We start from the raw sequence: 22,597 nt of genomic DNA, 5'->3' as shown, positions 1-22,597 counted from the left end.
ATATTGCGCAAATCATCTAAGGCGTCAAACTAAACATTTCGCCTGTTCTACAGGGCAAATCATGAGCCTAATCTTGGCGCGAATAGCGAGATTTTATTGACACGAGACCCATTAGGCCGTGTTTGGTTCGACACCCAATCAGCTTTCCGAACAAAAACTCCCGTCGCGACCCCAAGAGATGAATGAAATAAGTAGAAACGACACCGATGTAGAGATTATGTAAGCCAACGAACGCGCTAATGCACCAAGCACGAAAAAAACCAAAAGATCTACGGTATGAAACAGCCCTAATATAAAAATCACAAAGAACGATTGAAAGTTTTTCAAGTGCTGCAGTCCAGTACACTTGTGACTGCATGTGGGAGTCGGGGTAACTTGCAACAACATGTATTTTAAGGCACTGTTTATTGAACCCCTATGGATTCAATGCAGCAAGTCGTACAACACATACACAGAGGGCAAAAAGCGACGGTTTGCAGGACTTCCCCCCCCTTTTTCTGAAGTCCGACATCGGTTTTTGCCCATGCAGAGACATGCAGCGTGACAGAACCTTTCCAACACCGATCTAAAGGAGACTTAACACTGAGGAGCTACGGAAAAATACGGACAGGTAACACCAGGTCGCCACAAGGGGGACTCGCACACACACTGGAGACAGCGATGGCTTGAACGAGAGTCTAATATGCACGTCAGAAGGCAATATCGAAAAATAGCATAGGGGATCTGCTGCGGCCCTCCGCCGAGGGTCTCGCGACTAGGGATTTTGTTGTATCAAATGTGCAAAAACACATTAAAAGTGAGTTTTTGTGTTTTTTGTCCACTCGCTCACTCACGCATTCGTTTGTTTTATTCTCCATGATATCTATAAAGCTCGATTTGCATCATCATCACTGTTGTCAAACTTCATAAGAAAAGAAAGATGTGGCGGCTCAGTGCCGGCTGCGTGCGCGCGGCTGCCGCGGGCTCCAGCTCAGATGTATGGGTACTGACTGAGTTTGCTGGGGCTGAGGGGGAAGCCTGCGTAGGCGGGTGACGCCACATAGGAGTGCGGGGGAAAGAGGGCTTTGAACTGGCCCTGCGGGAGCAGGGTGGGGGAGGGCAGAAGCCTGTGGTTGATGCCCACGCTGATGCCCTGGTGGTGCACCAGGCTGTAGGCGGGCTGCAAGACGGGCCGAGGGGCCGGCGGTTGGCATGGCGAAGGCAAGAGGTGGGCCACGGGTGCAGAAGGCGGATAGGAGAGGAGGGCGGGAGGTGGCGGGTGACCGGCCGAGTGTGTGGGGCTGCCGTGCGGAAGCGGGAAGGTGGGGCCGTGTACTGTGGGCGGGATGAAAGCCTGTGGCCGGCGTGGCTGCCGGTAGTTGCCGTTCCACTCCTTGTGGCACGACCCGTAATGCTGGACCTGAGCGGGAGGAAACAAAACCATGTCAGTTTCGTTTCAACAATTTAAAGGATGTCATTAAAGGATATCACCCCCATGTCATCCAAGATGTTCATGTCTTTCTTTATTCAGTGGAAAAAAATTAAGGTTTTTGAGGAAAATATTCCAGGATTTTTCTCCATATAGTGGACTTCAATGGTGGCCAATGGGTTGAAGGTCCAAATTGCAGTTTCAAAGCAGCTTCAAAGGGCTCTACACGATCCCAGCCGAGGAATAAGGGTCTTATCTAGTGAAACAATCAGTCATTTTCTAAAAAATAAATGAATAAATAAAATAAATAAGACTTCATGCATTACGTAATCATGTTGGAAAAGTCACGCATGGTTAGTTCTTCATCTGTGTACTCCGGTTCAAAAAGGTAGGGTAAGGTGAAAAACATCTCATTTTCTCCTCCAACTTCAAAAACATTTGAGATCGTAGTTTTACCTTTTTTCATAAAGGGTGTTTGACTTTCTTTGCATGTTTGCTTTGAAAACACTGGGCCGGTACTTCCACCTACGTGACCTTTCCAACGTGACTACGTAATGCGTGAGGTCGAGCTAATGCAAGATGAGCATTTGTGCTTAAAGTATATACATTTTTATTTAGAAAATGACTGATTGTTTCACTAGATAAGACCCTTATTCCTCGGCTGGGATCGTGTAGAGCCTTTTGAAGCTGCATTGAAACTGCAATTTGGTACTTTAACTCATTGTCTCCCACTGAAGTCCACTATATGGAGAAAAATCCTGGAATGTTTTCCTCAAAAACCTTAATTTCTTTTTCGACTGAAGACAGACATGAACACCTTGGCTGACATGGGGGTGAGTAAATCATTGAAATGTTTATTCTGGAAGTGAACTAATCTTTTAAATAGCATTTGAAAGACCCTATGAACTGCCCAGTCTCAATGTATTTCTTATTTAAAATCACAATAATTTGGAAGTAGTGACAAATCTTTTCCTTTTTTTGGGGATGGACATCCAAGTGTAATCAGAAGGGGACTTAATCTAAAACATGCATTTACAAAAATGATAGGGTGACATTTATTTATTTTTTTAAATAGACCAATAGTTTTTAGTTTACACCATAAACTACACTGTAAAAAAAAAAGTTGAGCCAACTTAAAATTAAGGCAACAAAATTTGAGAATCTCCCACAAAAACAAGTTGAGCAAACTCAAAAATCTGCTGAAGCTGGTAAAAAAATGTTTTTTTAAGTTCGCTCAACTTTTTTTTTTTTTTTTTACAGTGTATGAATTGCTACACTGTAAAAAAAAAAAAAAAGTTGAGCGAACTTAAAAAAATGTAGATGTAGATGGTCAAACTTTTAGTATGAACCACAGAAAATTTCTCTACATTTACAATTTGTACAGTATTACAGAGAAAAGCCAAAAAGACATACCTGGCCAAAGCCTGGCGGCTGTGGCTGGAATGAAGAGCTCAGTTTCTGCTGGCGGGGCAGTGTGGGTGTGGAAAGGTGGCTCAGTCGTCCTGGGCCGCAGCGACCTCTGGACTGGCAGGAGGATTCTAAGACTGCAGAAAGTAGAAAAGACCAAAAAGTGAGTGGTCGTTAAATAAAACGCCCAAGAAAGATGACAAAACTTAAATGCAAAACTTCAGCTTATATAAATGAACATTTGCAGTTTGGCACAAGAACTGCAGCTTGTACGAACTGAATCGGCTGCCAGTATTCACTGACGTTCTGTTCAAAAGAAAATGAATTAAACATCAAAACCAACAAGTATGAACTGCGAGGTTGAAAACTTATAAAACAAACTTAGATAGCAATGTATCTAAAACATAAACTCTCCTCAAACTTTCCATGGACACCCCCAAAACAAACATGTTGCCTGGGTAAAGTGCCATGAGAAGCATCTGAAAGAGTTTACCGCTCCAGCAATATTTCTTTCATAGCATGCGTCGAAAACAAAGCATTGGCTCCACGTAGGAAACAGGACAGATATGCTTTGGTACGAAAGGGGGAGGCTGGGGAAATATTTTCCAAAAAACAAAAAAACAAAAGTGTAAATAAATTTAGGGCAGTCAACACGCAGAGTAAAAATGAAGACGGGAATGAAGAGATCAGGTATGGGAGAGGAAGCTCAAACCGAAAGGGTCTCACTCAACACTGGGATGTCGCGCACAAGACACTGGGTCGCAGTGCACGCTATACCCATAATCACCTGCGATAGCCTCTGTGACAACTTCCTGTTTCTCTCCTATGACCTGTAAAGTAGACATTGGCTGTGACCACACTAAAAAAAAATTGGTTGTGCAGAAGGAACTTTGTATTAATGGCCCAATTTGAGACTGGGGGAAGAAAAAAAATCCATTTAGAGAAACCAGTCTGTATAGAACACAAACAACAGTTTCACAAAACTAGATCTGAACGAGCAGCAACTGTCAAAAGCTACAGGACGAAGCAAGTCAAGTTTACGTTTTCGCTAAGTAGCACATTAACCTGCACAAGACATTAAAAGGAACATTCTGGGTTTGACAAAAGTAGTTCAGCTCTTCAAACAGTTTTTTGTGGTCCAATGGCAAAGAAAATCATTTTTATCTATTTAGCATAGCATCACACTTGGATACACGTTAAAACACGTTTTTGAAAATATAGCTGTGACGCTTAAATATGTTCTATCACAAAAAAAAAAAAAGGGAAGGCGGCACTAGTTTTTGCTAATTTATACTCCAAACTCATGTCATGTAAAGCCATTAAAATATATAAAAAGAATAAGAAATAAATACCATTATAAAAAGAAATTTAAACTATTATTCAGCAAGGATACGCTATACGGTTGTGAATGACCATTGTGCTCACGTCTTTTGCAGCATCTCGCACGTGAGTGGCGTGTTAAAATAATTTAAACTTTTACACGCAGTGCAACTCAATGTCAGTTCCAAAACAGTGGACTAATCAGAAGACCCCAGAGGCGGGGCAAGCATTGCGAACATTTGTTTACAGTAGTAGGTTGGCATGGCAACTTTTGTATTTGACAAAACATGGCGGATTAGGCATTCTGCGTTTATTTTTAAACCATTTCGGAGCGCTGCGTTTCACAGTTTTAGACACAAAGACATGTTCTGTGTGAATGGCCAGTAAGAACCTAGAGTAAATACTTTAGAGTGACAGGACAAAATCACTGAGATGGGGCCCTGCGCTTTCTCTTAATCAGCAGTGTTCTACTTACATTATTTAAAACATTTGTTTACAGGAGATGCATGTTATTATTTTCCACTTTTCACATTGCATTATTTAAAATAATATTAATTTACAAAAGATACAAGTTATACTACTTTTCGCATAACATTATTTAACATGTATTTTATTTGCAAGAGATGCTGGTTATTTTCTACTTTTGACATGGCAATATTTATTTATTTTGTTTGCAAAAAATGCAAAATAAAAGTTATTTTCAATTTTTTTTAGGAAACTTGCTTTTTGCAATAAAACTGACTTTTTTTCCATAAGACTTCTTTTCAAGCAATGTGTGCTTTGATTTCAATTGTTCAAAATATTCAACAAATAACCATAAATGGTTTGTTTCTTTTAATTATTTTAAAATCACAAAGAAATACACTCTTTTATTAGAAAAAAATATCCCACCTTTAATGGTGAGTATACTTATAGTACAAACCTTTAATGAACTATGAGGGCAAAAATATAAATAAAAAAAGGTTAAGTATTTAATTAATCGAGATTTTGATTTTAGGTCATATCTTCCAGCGCTAATTCCTAGTTTTAAAATAAACACTGTTCTTTTGAACTTTCTATTCATCAAAAACTTGTACCAGAAATATTATCCACAAAAATATTAAGCAGCACAACTGTTTTCAACATTGATGAAAAATGTTTCTTGAAGACCAAATCAGCATATTAGAATTATTTATGAAAGACAAATTAACATGATTTTTCTTAGTACAAAACAGCCTGTATCAAACCCGGAACGTTATTTTAAGAAAACATCAAAATCACCAACAACTGCTTAACTTCCATTAGAACCTTTTACATGTTTCTGATAACCTACAACTGGACTTATTCTTCCATACCTGTGCCGATTGTGTGCTGCACATTGTTGGGATGATGGTTATTGTTCAGCACTCTCATGGGCGGCACCACCACGGTCCTCACCGCAGGTTTATTCAGCGCTGTGTTGGGGTGTCCACGCCTGGCCTGGGGTTCCTGATTCTGATTGGTCAGGAAGCGTCTTTCAGGGAAGGGGCTGTCGTGGGGCCCTAGGGAGGAGTCTGAAGGGGGCGAGCCATCTACTGTTTCACACCCACTTTCATGGCCATCGTCTTCCGATATACTGCAGTAAGTCACAGGAGAAAACAACCTGCATTAAAATACACGTAGACTCAACCTCACCTCAGTTCTACTGGTTTTAAAAATGAAATACCGCACCTGCTGGGTCTTTTGCATGGCGAGGGGCTGGATTGTGCCGAGGCTGAGGAGCTGGTGCTCAGGCTGCTATCAGGACTGCTGAGGGAACACACTCGCTCCATGTTCAGAGAGCCTGTGCATGCCTCACACTCCGGACTGCCCTTACACCTGTCAAAGAACACGCGCAACTCAATTTAGCTACGAGGGCCATATGTATGCAAGCTAAACAGAATCTGAAATTTTTGTCCACAATTGACAGTATTTTTTTGTAGCATATTGTTTATTTCCCTGAAATCTACTTGGACAAAAAGTCATAAAAAAACCTGACCCTCAGAATTAAAGAGGGTGCTACTGCACCTTTAAGAGTTCTATATGCAAATGACCTCCGTTATGATTGGCTAATCTGTGAAATAATTCACACCACTACTTCCAGGTTGCTGAATATTTACAGTAGCATTTTTTTTAGGGAAGGGAAATAAAACAATACTTTTATCCAACAATTATGCATTAAATTTTTCAAAAATATAGATAATTGTAAAGAAATTGACAAATGTTACAAAAGATTCTCATTTGAAATAAATGCTGTTCTTTTGATATGGCTCTATGATTTAATTTTTTTAAAAATATAAGTCAATTAATTAAAGATGCTTTGGATTATTAAAATATAATTAAAGCACTTAAATGGAATCCAGAAAAATAAAATGGAAAAAACAGAATTCGGTAAAAATAACACTGAATTTGAGAAAAAATAAAACGTATTTCATAGGGCCCTAAAAATTTAATTTGTGTTACACTTTTAATAAATTGCTCTTAAATTGTGTAAGTTTCATGATTTCAGTTAATTAGACATGCTTTTGGATTAATCAAATAAAATTTAACCATTAACACAGAGTCTAGACAAATTAAAATGATGGGAGAAAAAAAAAAAGGAATCCAGAAAAATTAAATGGAACAAACAATTTGGAAAAAATAAAATGGATATCATAGGGCCTTAATTTGAACTTTCTATTTGTGTTAAAAAAAAAAAAAAAAAAAAAAAAAAGTACCACAGTGTATCTCTCGATTTCCACAAAAATATTAAGCAGCACAACGGTTTTCAACATTGATAATAATAAGAAATGTTTCTTGATCAGAAAATCAGCATATCAGAATGATTTTTGAAGGGTCATGAGACACTGAAGACTGGAGTAATGATGCTGAAAATTCAATTTTGCCATTACGTGAATAAATTACATTTTATAATATATTATAATAGAAAACTGTTATTTTGAATTGTAATAACATTTCACAATATTACTGTATTTTTACTGTATAAAAACAAAACAAAAAGCACTAAAACTTGTGCATAATGAATGTTCAACTCACTTGTTAAGGGAGCACCTCTGTGCTTGTTCCTCTTCATCTGTGCCGCTGCTTATGCTAATGACGCTTACTGTTGGGCTGGGCGACTCTCTGATAATAATAGACTCTCGCTGCTGATTGGCCACCGCCACCTTACAGCAACCCTCCTCCACCTGCTCCGGTTCCGGTTTCACCTGGGTCTGCACCTCTCTGTCAGGAGAGCTCGGCTGTGGCTCCGCACTCGCCAACCTGTCCGCCATCTTTGGTGACGGACACACTGAGGGGTGTGTGTCCGTGTAGTGCGAGACATTCATACTCCTAAAAAGCAGCACAAATGATAATAATCAGGTCAACTTTGCCTTTCGGTGAAACAGTAAAAACCCAAATGAGCTGCCTAACAAGAGTATCATAAGGTTCGAATGGAGGTGTTTTGAGGCTCTGCCAATGACTGTAGGCTGTTGCTCACCTGTTCTGACTGGGTTTGTTCCTCTTGTTAGATGCAGGCTGAGGCCAGACCACATGAGCAATGCCAATGTTTATAGGCTGATGGGCTGACACAGCCATTTGGTTGGGAACAATAGGCTGGGGCATCACCGAACTGTAATGGCTGCTGTGTGGTCGCACTTTCCTTTAACGGATTAAAAAAACAACACATTTTAGGTCACCGAAACGTGGTGGCGTCAGCACTTGATATTTGAGGTGCGGCTCTTTCTTGATCTTCTTACCCCCAGTCTCCTCGTCTCTGCGGTCCAACAACTGTATCGGATGCCAAGCTCGTAGCAGGTGGTGGGACCTGCTGCCAAGCTGGCACCAGGATCTGTGGAGTTCTGTTGGACCAGGGCTGCTGAAAGGTCAAAAAAGGGCAATGCTGAACCTTTGTAATGTATTTGGCTTCGAGTTTAATATCGAAACTGTTATGTCAACGTGAATAACAACCCTCGGCTGTTTTCCATTATTTTTCCACATCATCTTGTGAAATGAGGACTTACTTGTGCTATAACTCCTGGTCTCATGGGTAAAGGCTGGATAGCTGGGGCTTGGGTCACCAGAGGAAGAGTGTTCTCCATTCTAACCGAATATCCTGCTGGCTGATTTGGGTTTGAAGGGAGTCCTGTAGAGTCAAGCAACCAAATTCAGCTCCACAGAGTAGGGCTGTCAAATAGGCTAAAAAACTAAATTCAAATTTTGTACTAAAATATTATCAAAATTCAAATTATATTCAAATTTAAAAGGCATAATTTCTGTTAGGGGCAAAAAAAAAAGCTTTTGGCTTCTCTCGAGGCCACAAGAGGGCGCATTGAGCAAAATATTACTGTACTAATGCAAGTTTCTTCAAAGCAATAAAAAAACAAGACTATATTTGAAAAAAGTGCATAATGTTTAAAATAATGTTTATAAACCATATATAATTAATTACGTTGCTTAAACAATTAGAAACAACAAGCATCATGTAAGTATGTATAGTTTAATACTAAGGACCGAAAACATGAGATGCAGTGGGATGCTGAAAAACCGCCATAAAGTCGAGACATGTTTTTTTAAAAGTTGAACTTACATTAATTTTACATGGCTTTCTAAACATGCGGCTCTCGTGCGAGACACGAGTGCAACAGTGATAGATGTCCCTCTAGAAAATGCGATATGCGTTGTGTGAACAGCTTGGTTTCAGTTCTGAGGTAAACAACAACATCTCCGCATTGATGTTCTCTTTTTCTGCAATATTTTGAATGAGCAGCGCCGCATCCAGTGGGTTCAACTGGATAGGCTAAAAAAAAAAACCCATTAAAATGCAACGTCACCTACATCGTCATCGCATCTTGTGTGCCACATATAAGGCTGCCTGACGCACATCTAAAATTCGAATGCAGCGTTTTCGCATTCGAATGTGGATTTTTATTTGAAATTTAACGAATATTCGAAATTCAAATTTTTTTTGACAGCCCTATAGGGATGCACCGATACTGGTATCGGGCCCGATACTGAGCTCCTGTACTCGTACTCGTTAAAATGCCCCGATACCTCACAGCATGTGATAAGTGTCATATTCAGACAAAGAAACAGGACAACATGCAGCAGAATGGAGTTATTAGAGATTAAGGATGTCTACGAAGCAGATGTACGCAATGAATAATGTTAAACATTCAGTATTAATGCCTTTATAGCTGATGTGTGCGAACTGAAAAGCAAAGCGCTGAGTGGATTGAGCGCGCGGCCGCGCAGATGCGCAAGCTTGTCGAGTGAATCTACTTTTCTCACAGACATCACTGGAACGTTTGTAGTTCAGTCGGATGTGTCAAAAACAAGTAAGCAAAACAATGCACAAGTTACTTAACGGTAGGGAGGGAGGGAGAGAGAGATAGAGCGAGCGAGTGCGCACTTCTGTGATCTTTGTTGATGTTCACTCACATAGCATGCATCACTTGGATTAAAACTGAATCGTAAATATAAGAATTTATAGGGGCATTCACTATAAAATAAATCATTTATTTTCAACCTTAAGCATACACGACTTTCTGGCGAAAGTGAAACTAGCAGCCTGTGTGAAATGCGCTAGGCTGTACTGTCCCTCTCATTCTGCACCAGAACAAATACGTGCGCACGTTGTGCATGTTTTGCTTGCTTCATGAGTGTTTCTGCATTAGAAAGAAAAGCAAAGAAAAACGCGACTTCTATTTCTGAAAGTATCACAGTTAGGAGATTTATAACGAGTGGTTCCCTGCATTATTACAGCAAAGCACGTAATTTTAGCAGCTCTAATGCAATTGAATTAAAGATGTACCATACATGTAAAAAAAAATTTTGCTCTATGTACAATTTTAATGTGCATAATTAAGTGTGAAAATGAAGGATATACAGTCAAACCAAAAATTATTCAGAGACCAAATATAATTTTTGATATTTTTTACTAGTGGGTGCAGGACACTATAGTTCATTTATGTAAGTGAGGATAGCAAAATAAAGTAAACTGTGACATTATATCCAAAAATTCTTCATACAGTGGACTACCAATAAAATTGATACAAATTTGGGACCAAAAATTATTCAGACCGAGTCTGGGAAAAAAACTGAAGTTCAGGTTTGCATGAACCTGGTTGACAGCATGCCCAGGAGACTACAGGCTGTCATTAAGGATAAGGGTGGCCTGACAAAGTATTGATAGTTGTGTAAATATTGTCATACTAACAGCTGTCTGAATAATTTTGGTTGATTGTAATCCATCACATACCTTTCTATCAAAGTTATCTGATATTATAGAGCTGAATTTGTTCTGACACAGTTTAACTCTGAGTTCTTGTCATATTTTACTACCATAAACTATAGCGAATAAACTGTGATAATGTGAGAAATGTTGAAGGTGTCTGAATAAATTTTGGTTTGACTATCTATTTGATAAATTAAGTTAACCAACTAACATTATACATACTCTGTTGGTTTCTGTACCCAATATTTAAAAAATGCACAAATGCAATGAAAATATCAGTATCGGTACTTGGTATCGACAAGTACCAAAAACAAAAGTATCGGTATCGGGCGAGTACTGGAAAAAGTGGTATCAGTGCATTCCTACAGCCCTACCAGAGAGTATTTATTACATTGAAAATCAATAGTAATGCTCAATTGAAATTAAGGCTGCAAGATTAATTTAAATAAATTCTAAATTTGCAATATGGATATGTCGCTTATAACATGCATTTAAGAATGCATCATGCAACTTTATAAACCGGCTGTTGTCCACAAAAGAGAAGCTTTGAGATCTCCCTACGGTTTCCACTATTATAAAAGCTTGATGGTTGTCCTGTACAATAAAACTATTATATTAGTATTATTTTCTTAAATACTGTAATGGAGTAATGTATTTATATTTTTATTTAGCAATAATAATAATAATAATAATAATAATAATAATAATAATAATAAAGTAAATTAATATTATTTCATTTTACAGTACAATTAATATTATCATAATCATCATTATTTTATAATCATATTGATTCTTCTATAATCATATAAGCATTTATAAACTGGCTGTTGTCAACAAAAGAGGAGCTTTAAGATCTTTTAGGTTTAATGTTTGAAAATAAAGCCAGCCATAAATATTAGTACTGTAAAATTATTACTATATTAGTATTATTTTTCTTAAAGGATGTTTTTACAGTGAAATATTTCTTACTACTAAAAATTACTAAAAAGTAATATTTCTTTCTTTTTTTAAATATTTTAATTTAGTAGTAACAATAGTAATAATTACAACAATTATTTTTACAGGAAACATTATCATAATCATTATTATTTTATAATCATATTGATTTAAATAGTCCCACATTTTTTAGGCCAAATTGTGCAGCCCTACAAAGTACAAGTTTTTTTCTTCTTCTTAAATTACATTTTAAATCACTAGATTTTTAGAAACATAATCACAAAATCTTAGGTCAAATTGTGCAGCCCTAAAATGAAGTACAACAAACGTTTTTTTGTTGTTTTTTAGAAGATTTTTAGAAAATTTGCAATGCAATCATGCCTCAAATCGTGCATCCCTAGTTCAAATTATTATGCACATCCCATTACGATGTGCTTTCTACTACCTTGAAGAGCAGGAGGGCATAGAATGAGTGCCTGCTGAAAGGACTCGTTACACCCAAACTGGGCGCTTCCTGTCTGGATGGGAATTCCCGGATGCACCACAGGTGGAGCAGACGGCGCCAGGGTCTAAAGCGGAAAGGTAAATAGATCAACTATCAGGAACAATCTGTCGTCTTCTTGCACTTAAACCCCAAGTCTTTTCAGAGTGTGCGCTTTTACCTGAGAGTGGACAGATGGCATTTTGTTGAAGGCGACAGTGATATTTGGAGCACTTGGAAGCGTCACAGGCTTCATAAGTGGGGGTGCTTTGTTGCGGTTGAGAGTATCGTACATGCTGGTTCTTAAGTGACACACGTCCATGATGTGGAAACAAGACTGGACACTGTTGGAGACACATTCCTTGAGAATGACCACACATAATAGAGAAAACAGTCAGTGAAACTGGCAGTAAAAAAAAAGTCTGGACATACTGGTTGCAATGGGGGAAATCCATCAGGTGCTGCATAGTGACAAAAGGGTGGGTAAGTGCATCTGAAGGGGCGATTCTCTGATCGGCATCAATCATCAGCATCATCTTTAGCAGGTCCACAAATTCTCTCCTGTCAGCTTTCTCTGCCAACTGGTCACAGCCCTCCATGTTGAGCATTAGATTCACCTGATAAATGAATACAAAAAATAAGAGTTATTATATATTTTTTCTACTATTATTATTTTTATATAATAGTATATATAATATATATGTAAAACAAGAACAACAGCATATCGTTTGCAGCATAATTTTATATTTATGTTAATTAATATTATTGTATAAAAATTATCATTAACATTATTATTAATAGAAATTGCATATAATAAAAATAACATTAATAGTATTAACTAAAATATAATATAATTTCTTCATTTATATTAGAATCATTATTATACTATAAAATAATGGTGTTAATATTATTACTGTATATTATTATTAACCATAATATATAGTATTAATAACAACAACAATTACTGTTTTTATTACTTGCATATACATGCATATACATATATATATATATATATAGAGAGAGAGAGAGAGAGAGAGCATATTTATAAAACATTAATATAATAAAACATCATTAATTATTTTATATATAGACCTACAATATAATACAATATTGTATATAAATTATCAATTGTTATAATTAATCAAATTAATATATATATATATATATATATAAAATAAAAATAACATTATAATTAGAATAGTTATTATTCTATATAATAATGCTAAGTGTTGTAAATATTACTACTAATAATAACAACTCAATTTCTCAATTTTATTTCTCATGATGATGAGAAACAAGCATTTGTAAGCAAAAACGTACATGTCCAATGTCATCTAGACAGCTGAAAATGTACTTCCTCGCCTCCTTGGACTTCAGTCCCGTTTCTGTCTCATGTTCTTCAGTCGTCTGCAGAAAAAGGAAGCGTCTTTGAAGTCATTACATAAGAACTTTACATCAAAACTTTATGCGGAGCAGACAGTAACTCGATCCAGAGAGCTATGCTGTAAATTTATAACAGCAATGTCTGGTTAAGTGGACGATAAATGGCCCCTTGCCTTCAGTCTCCAGGTGGCGTACGGTGAATCGGACTCCTTGCAGAAAAATCGGGCCGTCTTCGTCCCCACGTTCAGAAGCTGCTCTCCGGGAAACCCTTGAGTTTGAGAGATGTAACGAATCTGCGGAGATGTTTACAGAATTAGTGGATCTCAACACTGTCATTTCTGATGAGTAAAGCTAAATCCATCTCAACGTTCTTGACAAGAATCTCTTGATCGATTCACAAAGAACAACAAGATGGAAACACGCATGTGGTACTTTGCCACTATTCCAAGAGGAAGTAATATGAGATGAGGCTGGTCTAGAATAGGCAGGTCCATGAAAGTGGTATGCAACAGGAAAACGGTGCCAAAATACCTACGAACCGTTCAGGGGTGCATTTCCCGAACAACGACTTAACTCGCTGATAAACCACCAAAGTACGATGCATTGTTTTGGAAACGAACTAACTAGTCACGACTGTTTCCCGAACACGGTCGCATCTCCGTCGTTTGAACCACATTGGTTCAGCAACATAGGTCCATTGGTAATGACGTCACATGCATGTGGTGGAGGAATAACTTCTGCCATTTAACTGATTAGAGATCTCTGAGATGCTGCTGTATTGAACATGGCACCTACTGACTAATTTACTATTTTTTGTTCCCTGTCATTTTGCTTTATTTGATGTTTGATTCGTCGCAAGTTCCCTCTTACGTCACACTCTGGGCTTCCCTTAGGCATTTATGCACATGCGCACTTTTCAAAAATGGCACTTACAAAAATACATAATTAAAATGCATTTTATATTTAGATAGAATGGGAGATACAGATAGTATTGCATGTTAGCTTGCTTGTTGTGCCCAAAAACATTTATTTAAGCCCATATATCTTATTAACAAGAAACTATGCTTCTAACCACAGATCGAGAGCTGCAGTTCCAACCACGTAAGTTTGCGACGCTGATTGCGAACGTTCGTTTGAACTATGGTTTCGGGAAACACCGAATCGTTGAACTATGCTGGTAACGACGGAACTTGCGACCATAGTTGGCTAACGATGCTTTTGGGAAACGCACCCCAGAAAGGTATTTTCATACCATGGGCCTTGTGCTTACTAAAGATAAAAATGGCTTGAATTTATTTGTAGGCATCAAATATTAATTGACGTCACCTGTGATTGTGCATCTTCAGGATGGAAACAAAAAGGTTTCACGAAGCTACAAACCACACAGTGACATCAACATGAATCAGCAAAAACCGCACAACAAAAGAGACAAAAATAAGCAAATAACTTCAGTTGTTATTTCAAGCTCTGAGTAGTGTTTCATGATGGAAAGATCAGTGTTTCACTCCTAATACAGAGCGCAGTATGGGGTCTGCTGCTACTCAAGGCTTTGTTAAGATGCCAAGTCAAGATGTTGGCCACTCTTTCTGCCCACAACAGATGTCAATCCTCTCACACCGAACAGGCAAGCCAACATTGAGAAATGCGTTCTTTACCATTTGGCTGATGTTTTTAATCCAGATCGATTTATAGTACACCTCATTACATGGACAGCATCTATAAAGCAACTTAAATTTAAGTGTCTCACTCAAGGGCACAGCTGACCTTAGTCAAGAAATGCTGCTTTTACTTTGAAGTGAATGACAGGGTCAGAAATGAACCATGGATCAGGGCAAATGCCGCTGGAAGTAACAAAAATGATCCTGAAAGTGACGAAAACGCTCCATAAATGTACGATGTGGATGAAAAAAATGGCCCCGATAGTGCATTTCAAATGGGATTTTTATCTGCCGTCTAACATTTAATATATTTCATGTTATTCTACACTTAAAACGGGTATCAGGCTAGCATCTCTGAACTGTTCATAGCTGACCTGTAGCTGTCAATTTAGACCAGCATTTGCTTTCGAACACTAAACAGAAAACTGAATAGAAAATTTACTCAAAAACATTTACAGTACCATTATACATGATCACTCAAAAGTGTGGGGTTACTTCTCTCCTCAACCATCACCAGTGTGCAGCATCCATGCAGCATATTACAATGATGCTGAAAATTCAGCTTTGCATCACAGGAATAAATTACATTAAGACATTAAAATAGAAAACAGTTATCCAAGACTGTTTTCAAAAAGACTGAACAATCTAACGGAACCCAAACATTTGAAAGGTAGTGTAGCTTGTGAACTGTTCATAGCTACTTGATATGGATTTCATTTTGGGGCGCTATAAATTATGTTTTTTTTTCCCCATTTAAATTTTTTTCTAGACTCCGTTTTAAATGGTTAAATAAAATTTTATTCATCAAAAAGTAAGTCTAATTACTTGAAATCATGAAACTAACAATATTACAGCAATTTATTAAAAGTTTAACAAAAATTACATTAAGCCCTATGAAATGTTTTTCCCCCCTTAAATTCAGTTTTATTTTTACCAAATATTTTCCAAAATCAATTTAACAAATAATAATTAATCAAAAGCACTCTAATTAATTGTTGTCTATTTACATTTTTCTGCTAAATAAATTCTGGTAAATATTCCTTTAAAAATAATGTTTTAATAATAATTTTATTATTAGCATTTGTACTATCATTACATACAGAAACATTTCCGTCACGGTTTCTGATCTACTTTTGATGTATCCATCCAAAATTTGGCAAATTCTGTGACACTCCACATTATACAGTAAATAACATTTTTATGACTGGATTCCACAATTCAGTCCACATTTTCCACATCGTGGAAGCCACAGGGTTCTATATCAGCCATTACAGCTCACAGAGAATTAGTTTCAAATCATTGATTTAAAAAAGTACAAATAAATAGACAAAACATGCATTTAAAAATGATTTAAAAGAAATAAACAACAACAGTGTGTCTACAGTTATAAGAAAAAATAAATAAATAAAACAGTCCCTAAAAATCAATTCCAGGGACAAATATTGCCCTCTGTATCGATTATTTAATCAACAAAATGCTGAAAACACATTTCCAGAAATGACTAATGACCTCAAAACAGCCTGCATTTTCATTTGAATAGATTTCAATAACTTGTCTAACTCGACTTCGTAGTAACAGGTCATCACCTCAGATCTTTTAGATCATTATGCCACATTACTCCCTTTTAACTACCTATGCCTTAAACAAATTAAGAACAAAAAAAGCAACTGCTTTTGTGTTGTTGTGATTTGTTTGCCATAGCATCCTTTTATAAATAAACGCAATGACTTCATAACGCAAATAACATGACAAAGGCATTAAACAGTGTTTGGTTAACTGCAGCGCTGTCTTTTTAGGAAAGGCAGGAGCAGTTCAACCCCATCAATGCATGAGTCTCTGTGTAAAAACACCATTGTTCTTGTTGCCTTGGCAAACCGAGTATTACTGGTCAGTGAACTCTGCCGACGTTCGCCTTCAAGCGTGCATCTGTTGCTTCTCAGAAAGACTCTGTCATAGTGGGCCTCTACCAGTGAAAACAAGCCACTACAAAGCCCTCTTTGGCTGCTTGCTCTCATTCCTCTCTGTCTCTTCCTCTCTCGACAATGACGCCACCTCTCCTTTTACAAGCGCTGAGGCTCAACACAGCCGTGTTAAACAAGCAGTGTTTATGGCATCTTAGGGGTGTTATAGTGACATGATCGGGTTGCCAAAGCGCTGCACAAACACAGAGAGCGCGCTGAAGTGAGAACCTGCTGAGAGTGCAGAGAGAGAGGGTGCGTGTGTGTGCGAGCGAGCGGGGCTTTCGGTTATAAATACATTCTGCTGTGTGGAGTGGAACTAGACCCATTGCTGGCACGGACAGGCGGCTCGGGGGTTTGTGGTCAGCAAACCCAAACCACCCTATTCTTACACAGCCGGCTAGTTTTGCTACTGTCATAAGCGCCATTTACACCACCTCAGACATCTGGTTTATCAGCAGCACTGGTCCATGACGGTAAATGCGTTCACATGTTTTTAATGTGTGAGTCATCTTTGATGTTATCTGAAGATGTTCGCTTTAAGTATTGAGCTGACAAACCTAATAAATAAATAAATAAATAAAACTAGTCCATTATATAATCTGCAAACTAGTTTTTGTATATTATGCAATTTTCTATGGAAAAATGTGTTAAATACCACACTATACTCTTACTGATGGCTGAAAATACTACCCAGATAGTTTAATAAAAATGTGCAATTAAATTAGTGTAAATTCACAGTGTTATCTACATGCACCAAGATTCACAATGGTCATCTAAGTATTATATTATATTCTATTTTATTACATATTATATTATATTATTTCCTTACAATAATGATTTTATTTTATTACATAGTAATGAACGAAGACATTGTTAGGGTAAGTCAAGGATGATTTCTTAAAATAAAATATACTATTTAATTTAATTTATTTGATTTTAAATGGGATAAGCTAAGGCTGATTTGTAAAAAAAATAATAATAATAATAAAAAGAAATTAAATTTAATTTAATTTTGGGCTTACCCTATTAATATACATTTTTTAATTTATTTATTTATTTGGGTGTCAAGAATGATCTCAAAAATTAATTAATACAACAATAATAATAATAATAATAATAATAATAAAATTAAAAGAAAAAATTAAATAAAAATATTTAATTAATTGCATTTTTGGTTATACATTATATACTTTTATCTTTCTTCGCATACATTTTAATTATACTTTTATGAAGTTATTTTTGTTGGTGCTTCCTAGAGTCGTCCAAAATCCACTATTGGTCAATCTCTAACTAGCATGTTGTGCATTAACTGAGTTTTGCGACACGACTTGTGTTAACATGCTGAATTCAAGTTAAAAATAGTCTCTTTTAAAAACAAGTCACAAGACGCCTGCATCTTGTTTTATTACACAGGCACTCACCAACTCATAGGTTCTGAAAATGTGTAGTTTTGCACAAGCCTGCTACTACCAACGACATCAATTTTATTTTCTTTGAGAAGAAACGCTTCACAAAGACTTCCACTGAAAAAAAGCAAATGATGTCATCCTCCAAAATGCCACCTATTAGAGACGCAACAAAGTGGGTCATTATCCGAGATCACTGGCTGATCTTACCTGGTCATACTCCAGCGCTCCTGGATAAAGCGGCCAGCCCAAGAAGAGCTCAGCGATGACGCAGCCCAGTGACCACATGTCTATGGCCTCACAGAAGGGTAAGCCCAGGATGATCTCTGGAGCCCTGGAACACATTATCAGGAAAGGATGAGAATTAATGGAGTGTTACCTTGACAACAAGCTGTTGATTGAAAAGCAGTAGGACACTTCATTACGAAAGCTCTGGAGAAGGACGAAGAAGCGTTTGTTTGAATGAGCAAACGCTACAATACGAACTGAAAAAATCATTGATAATATCAAGATGATTTATACACATCATCTAATGTTAAAGGGCACATATTATGCCCCTTTTTACAAGATGTAATACAAGTCTCAGGTACACATTCCCTAGAATGTGACTGAAGTTCCAGCCCAAAATACCACCAATCATTTATTATATAATTTTGAAAATGCCTATTTTGAGTGTAAGCGGAAACGCACTGGTTTCGTGCATGTCTCTTTAAATGCAAATTAGCCCCCTTTTCCAGAATAGGGCTGTGTTTTTACAGCTTGTACCTCAGATACTCTACCAAAAAACATCCGTTTGGTTTTGATTATCATGTCTACCGCACTGAAATCATGCGTTTTAAACCATATTAGTTTAAACTTCATACATACGTTTTTCTGAGTGTACAGAAAGCATCCGTCACACGGCATGTGAGTACTAAACCAAGTTCTCTTTTATGTCTTATTGCGCTTAAACTGTCAAATACACACAAGATTGTTAAACACACGAGTTACAAAAACAATTGGTTATGTCTGTGAAGGTAAACAGCTGGGAAAGAAATTGTATGTTTATATTAGATCTGTGTGGCAGCAGTGTAATACACAGGACAGAAATCAAATCCACTGCTCTCTTGTCTCCTCTGAGGCTGGGACTCTAAATAGTGTTCTGTGCTCGCGCAGCCAATGACAGAACAGTTAGCATGCTTTGCTTGAACTTTCGCCATTGCGTTAGAACTGGTACACCATTGTCGCTTGCGAAAACACAATGGTGGCGCTGTAGGTGGAAACTCGCAGATTAAGGGTCGGTTATACAATATAATAAGGTCCCCTTTCTACGTCACAGGGGGAGCGAAATCTGACACTAATTTTTCCACACGCTTACAGAGGAAAATAATTACTTGGTTGTTCTTTTCCACATTTTCTGGGTTGGTAGATACACCTGATACCTGATTATAGCACTTAAACACGGAAGTAGTCAGTTTTTCATGATATGTCACCTTGAAACATAATATTTTATGACACAGTAGGTTGGGTTTGAGAAACTTGAGTAATACTATCACTCTCACTCTTACTTGAGCTCAAGAGTCATGCTTTGCATCCATATTGATATGAACCTGAGCCTAATGACGCGACATTCCTGGTCTGATGCAGAGCGGGTCTGCCGTTGGTTCTGGGCTTTGACGTCAACGGGCCCATACACATCTGCTACCGTGACAACCGGAGGGAAAATGCTGGCTGCCTAGCGACAGATGAGGACGGATCTAAACACCAAAAGTGGGTGATGACAGAGGAGTCGTCTGATGACACACAATTAACCCTGGTAAGCATTAATAATCAACTACAGAGCAAACTCCTCAGGCACTAACGCTCTGTTGTATGTCCGAGCTTGTCATATATGTAGCACCTAAAGGATACACAGTTAAAACAGTCAGCTATTGATACCAGAATGTGTCATGCCAGGTCACTAGTAAGCAGCTGTAACTACCAACAGTACCTTATGTATGCGGTAACAAAAGCTGCTGTGAATAATTCACTAATAGCTTGGCTATGTGACACTGCCTTTTAAATTCAGTGCTTTGAAATTAACTTACAGGTTTTTCTTTATTGCATTTTTTGTCTTCCTAGTCAAAGGTGTTGCAGCAGCAAATGCTGTGATTAATTTTAAGCTGCTCAACCCATTATTTGCGCACACAGAATGACACATTATAACAGAAGTCATCACCAAGTCAGTCAAACACAAAAGTGCTGGGATGGTCTACATGGTGCAATGCTAGGTGTGTTTGTGCAGCTATAAGTGGATGGGACTGCTTTACAGTATTTAAATGCAAAAGTGAAGAAAAAAAATGCAATAATCTTGTAAGGTTTTGGGTGTGAAGCAAAATTCAATTGATACACAGATGAAAAAAAAAATAAGATAAAAGTATCTTTCAAGTGTTTTACTGAAATATTGAATATAAAAAAAACACTATTACTATTATTTACAACATGTATTATTCTTCCAAAATATATTTTAATTTTAATTTTAATAATAATAATAATAATAATAATTATTATTATTATTATTATTATTATTATTATTATTATTATTATAGTAGAATTTCAATTTTAATAAGGCATTTAATTGATTAATACAGCTAGGCCCAGACAGAATCTGCAGGGTTATTTCTTATTAAAAATATGATAATAATAATAATAATAATAATAATAACAACAATTATTATAATCATTATTACTACTACTAAAATTCATATTATCATTATAATTATTATTACTAATATTAATAATATATTTGTATTTGAAAAAAAATAATAATATAGCTAAGCCCAGACAAAACCTGCACGGATATTTTTTATTATAAAATAATATATAAAATATAAAGTAAAATACAAACAAATAGTTTTAATAGTGATGTTATCATCATCGTTATTATTATTACTATAAATTAAAAATAATTTAACAGAATTCGCAGGAGTTTTCCTTTACATTTTCAGAGATTATGAAGAAAGAAATTGCAGAATGGGTTTAAACATAGCAAAAAAAACGGTTTGTTTGTTTTGTGGATAGAGCTAAAACTATTACAAATTCATATTGAATATACTTTGCTACTAAATTAGCCAAACTATTTAAACAAATCAGCATGGTTCATGTACAGACCATTAAATGTCCTGCAAAAACATTTATATCATGATATATAGTGAATATGCCATAACATAACAAAAAAACATAAGAACACAGTTAAGAACTCTACAGACAGTTGCTGTTTTCACAGAACTACTACTGTTTAAAGTTCTGTTGTTATTAAAATCGTGGCACGAGAAGTTATTTTCTGCCCTGGTAACAGTATGGCTTAACTGACAGTACAAACATGAGTATGTTTGGCACAGTGACAGAACAAATGGAGTGCTCTATATTCTGCACAAGATCTTACGGACTAAACCCCAATAAACCTCCAGCATAGCGATGGGCAAACAGACTAAATCCAAAGCCTAACATAAGTTACACATAATACCACACGCTCCGGCTGCACAGAGAAATCTAATAGCAAGGGGCATTGAAGGACGAGAGGCTATTAGGCCAGTCCGTAATCACTAACATGTTAATTTTGCATACTGCCAAATTCTATTGTAACCGCAATTGATTTCCGCTCGAAAAAAATGTACTCAGGTTTAAGAATGCTATTTACATCATTGTGGTTTTGCAAATCTTAGAAAAAAAAAATTCCCATGAGCCCACAGTCAGCAGGAAGTTGCATTTCAGGTAAAAGAATCAGGGGAAGTTGCAGAAATCAGGTCAAAAAGAATGATGACATAACACGGCAGGTCTGGACTTCCCAACTCAAACAAAGAGAGTTACTGTTAAGACTATTTAGAGGCGGCATTTGCACCCGTGTTATGTTTGCTTGAGTCTAGACCAGACTTCAAATGTTCAAGCCTTTTCCCCTAGAGTAAGATTATATAGTGCTTATTTCAGTGCAAAGCTCAATTTGTGAACAACAGCCAAGAACAGTGTGAATTAAAAACAAACAGTGTGATGTTATTCTCGTTATTTCTAATTTCACGCAACTACACGCATACAAATATTTGAAAACATGAGTTAGAGTAAAAATGTAATGTTATTTCATTAAAAACAAAGTCCCTGGCAACACGATAATGATGATAAATGCTTACTACGATGGATGAACTCAATTCTAGAAAATTATTTTCATTTCAGCAAAAGATGACAGCTCCTACTGTTGCAATAGTCATGAAACTGATGGATATAGGTCCTGATCTCTCCAACAATCAGATTTGTTTTGGACCAGCCAACAACATAAGGTAAGATTTAGGGGTGTGCGATTCTTCGGTAGACACGATAAACCAGCAGAGATTTTGGACTGTTATTTCTATCGCATGTGTTTTTAAGCATTGCAGTTTAAAAACAAGTGATTTTAAGCTGTTGAAATGCAATCAGC

General features: G+C 36.8%; 1 protein-coding gene across 1 annotated transcript in view; it reads right to left on the bottom strand.

The window, feature by feature from the left end:
* Positions 1–970: 970 nt before the first annotated feature.
* hipk3a (homeodomain interacting protein kinase 3a) overlaps positions 971–22,597 on the bottom strand; it is a 36,741-nt gene continuing 15,114 nt past the window's right edge. The window contains 14 exon segments of the mRNA XM_058766846.1: positions 971–1,399; positions 2,822–2,952; positions 5,470–5,729; positions 5,825–5,971; positions 7,169–7,462; positions 7,611–7,772; positions 7,870–7,988; positions 8,134–8,255; positions 11,728–11,851; positions 11,945–12,107; positions 12,196–12,380; positions 13,084–13,170; positions 13,320–13,439; positions 18,382–18,505. Coding sequence (XP_058622829.1) covers positions 971–1,399; positions 2,822–2,952; positions 5,470–5,729; positions 5,825–5,971; positions 7,169–7,462; positions 7,611–7,772; positions 7,870–7,988; positions 8,134–8,255; positions 11,728–11,851; positions 11,945–12,107; positions 12,196–12,380; positions 13,084–13,170; positions 13,320–13,439; positions 18,382–18,505 — 2,467 coding nt within the window.

The sequence above is a fragment of the Onychostoma macrolepis genome, chromosome 25 (assembly GCF_012432095.1).
Source record: "Onychostoma macrolepis isolate SWU-2019 chromosome 25, ASM1243209v1, whole genome shotgun sequence".
Classification (NCBI taxonomy): Eukaryota; Metazoa; Chordata; class Actinopteri; order Cypriniformes; family Cyprinidae; genus Onychostoma; species Onychostoma macrolepis.
The sequence above is the reverse complement of the archived record's forward strand: the minus strand, read 5'-3'. Positions and strand labels throughout refer to the sequence as shown.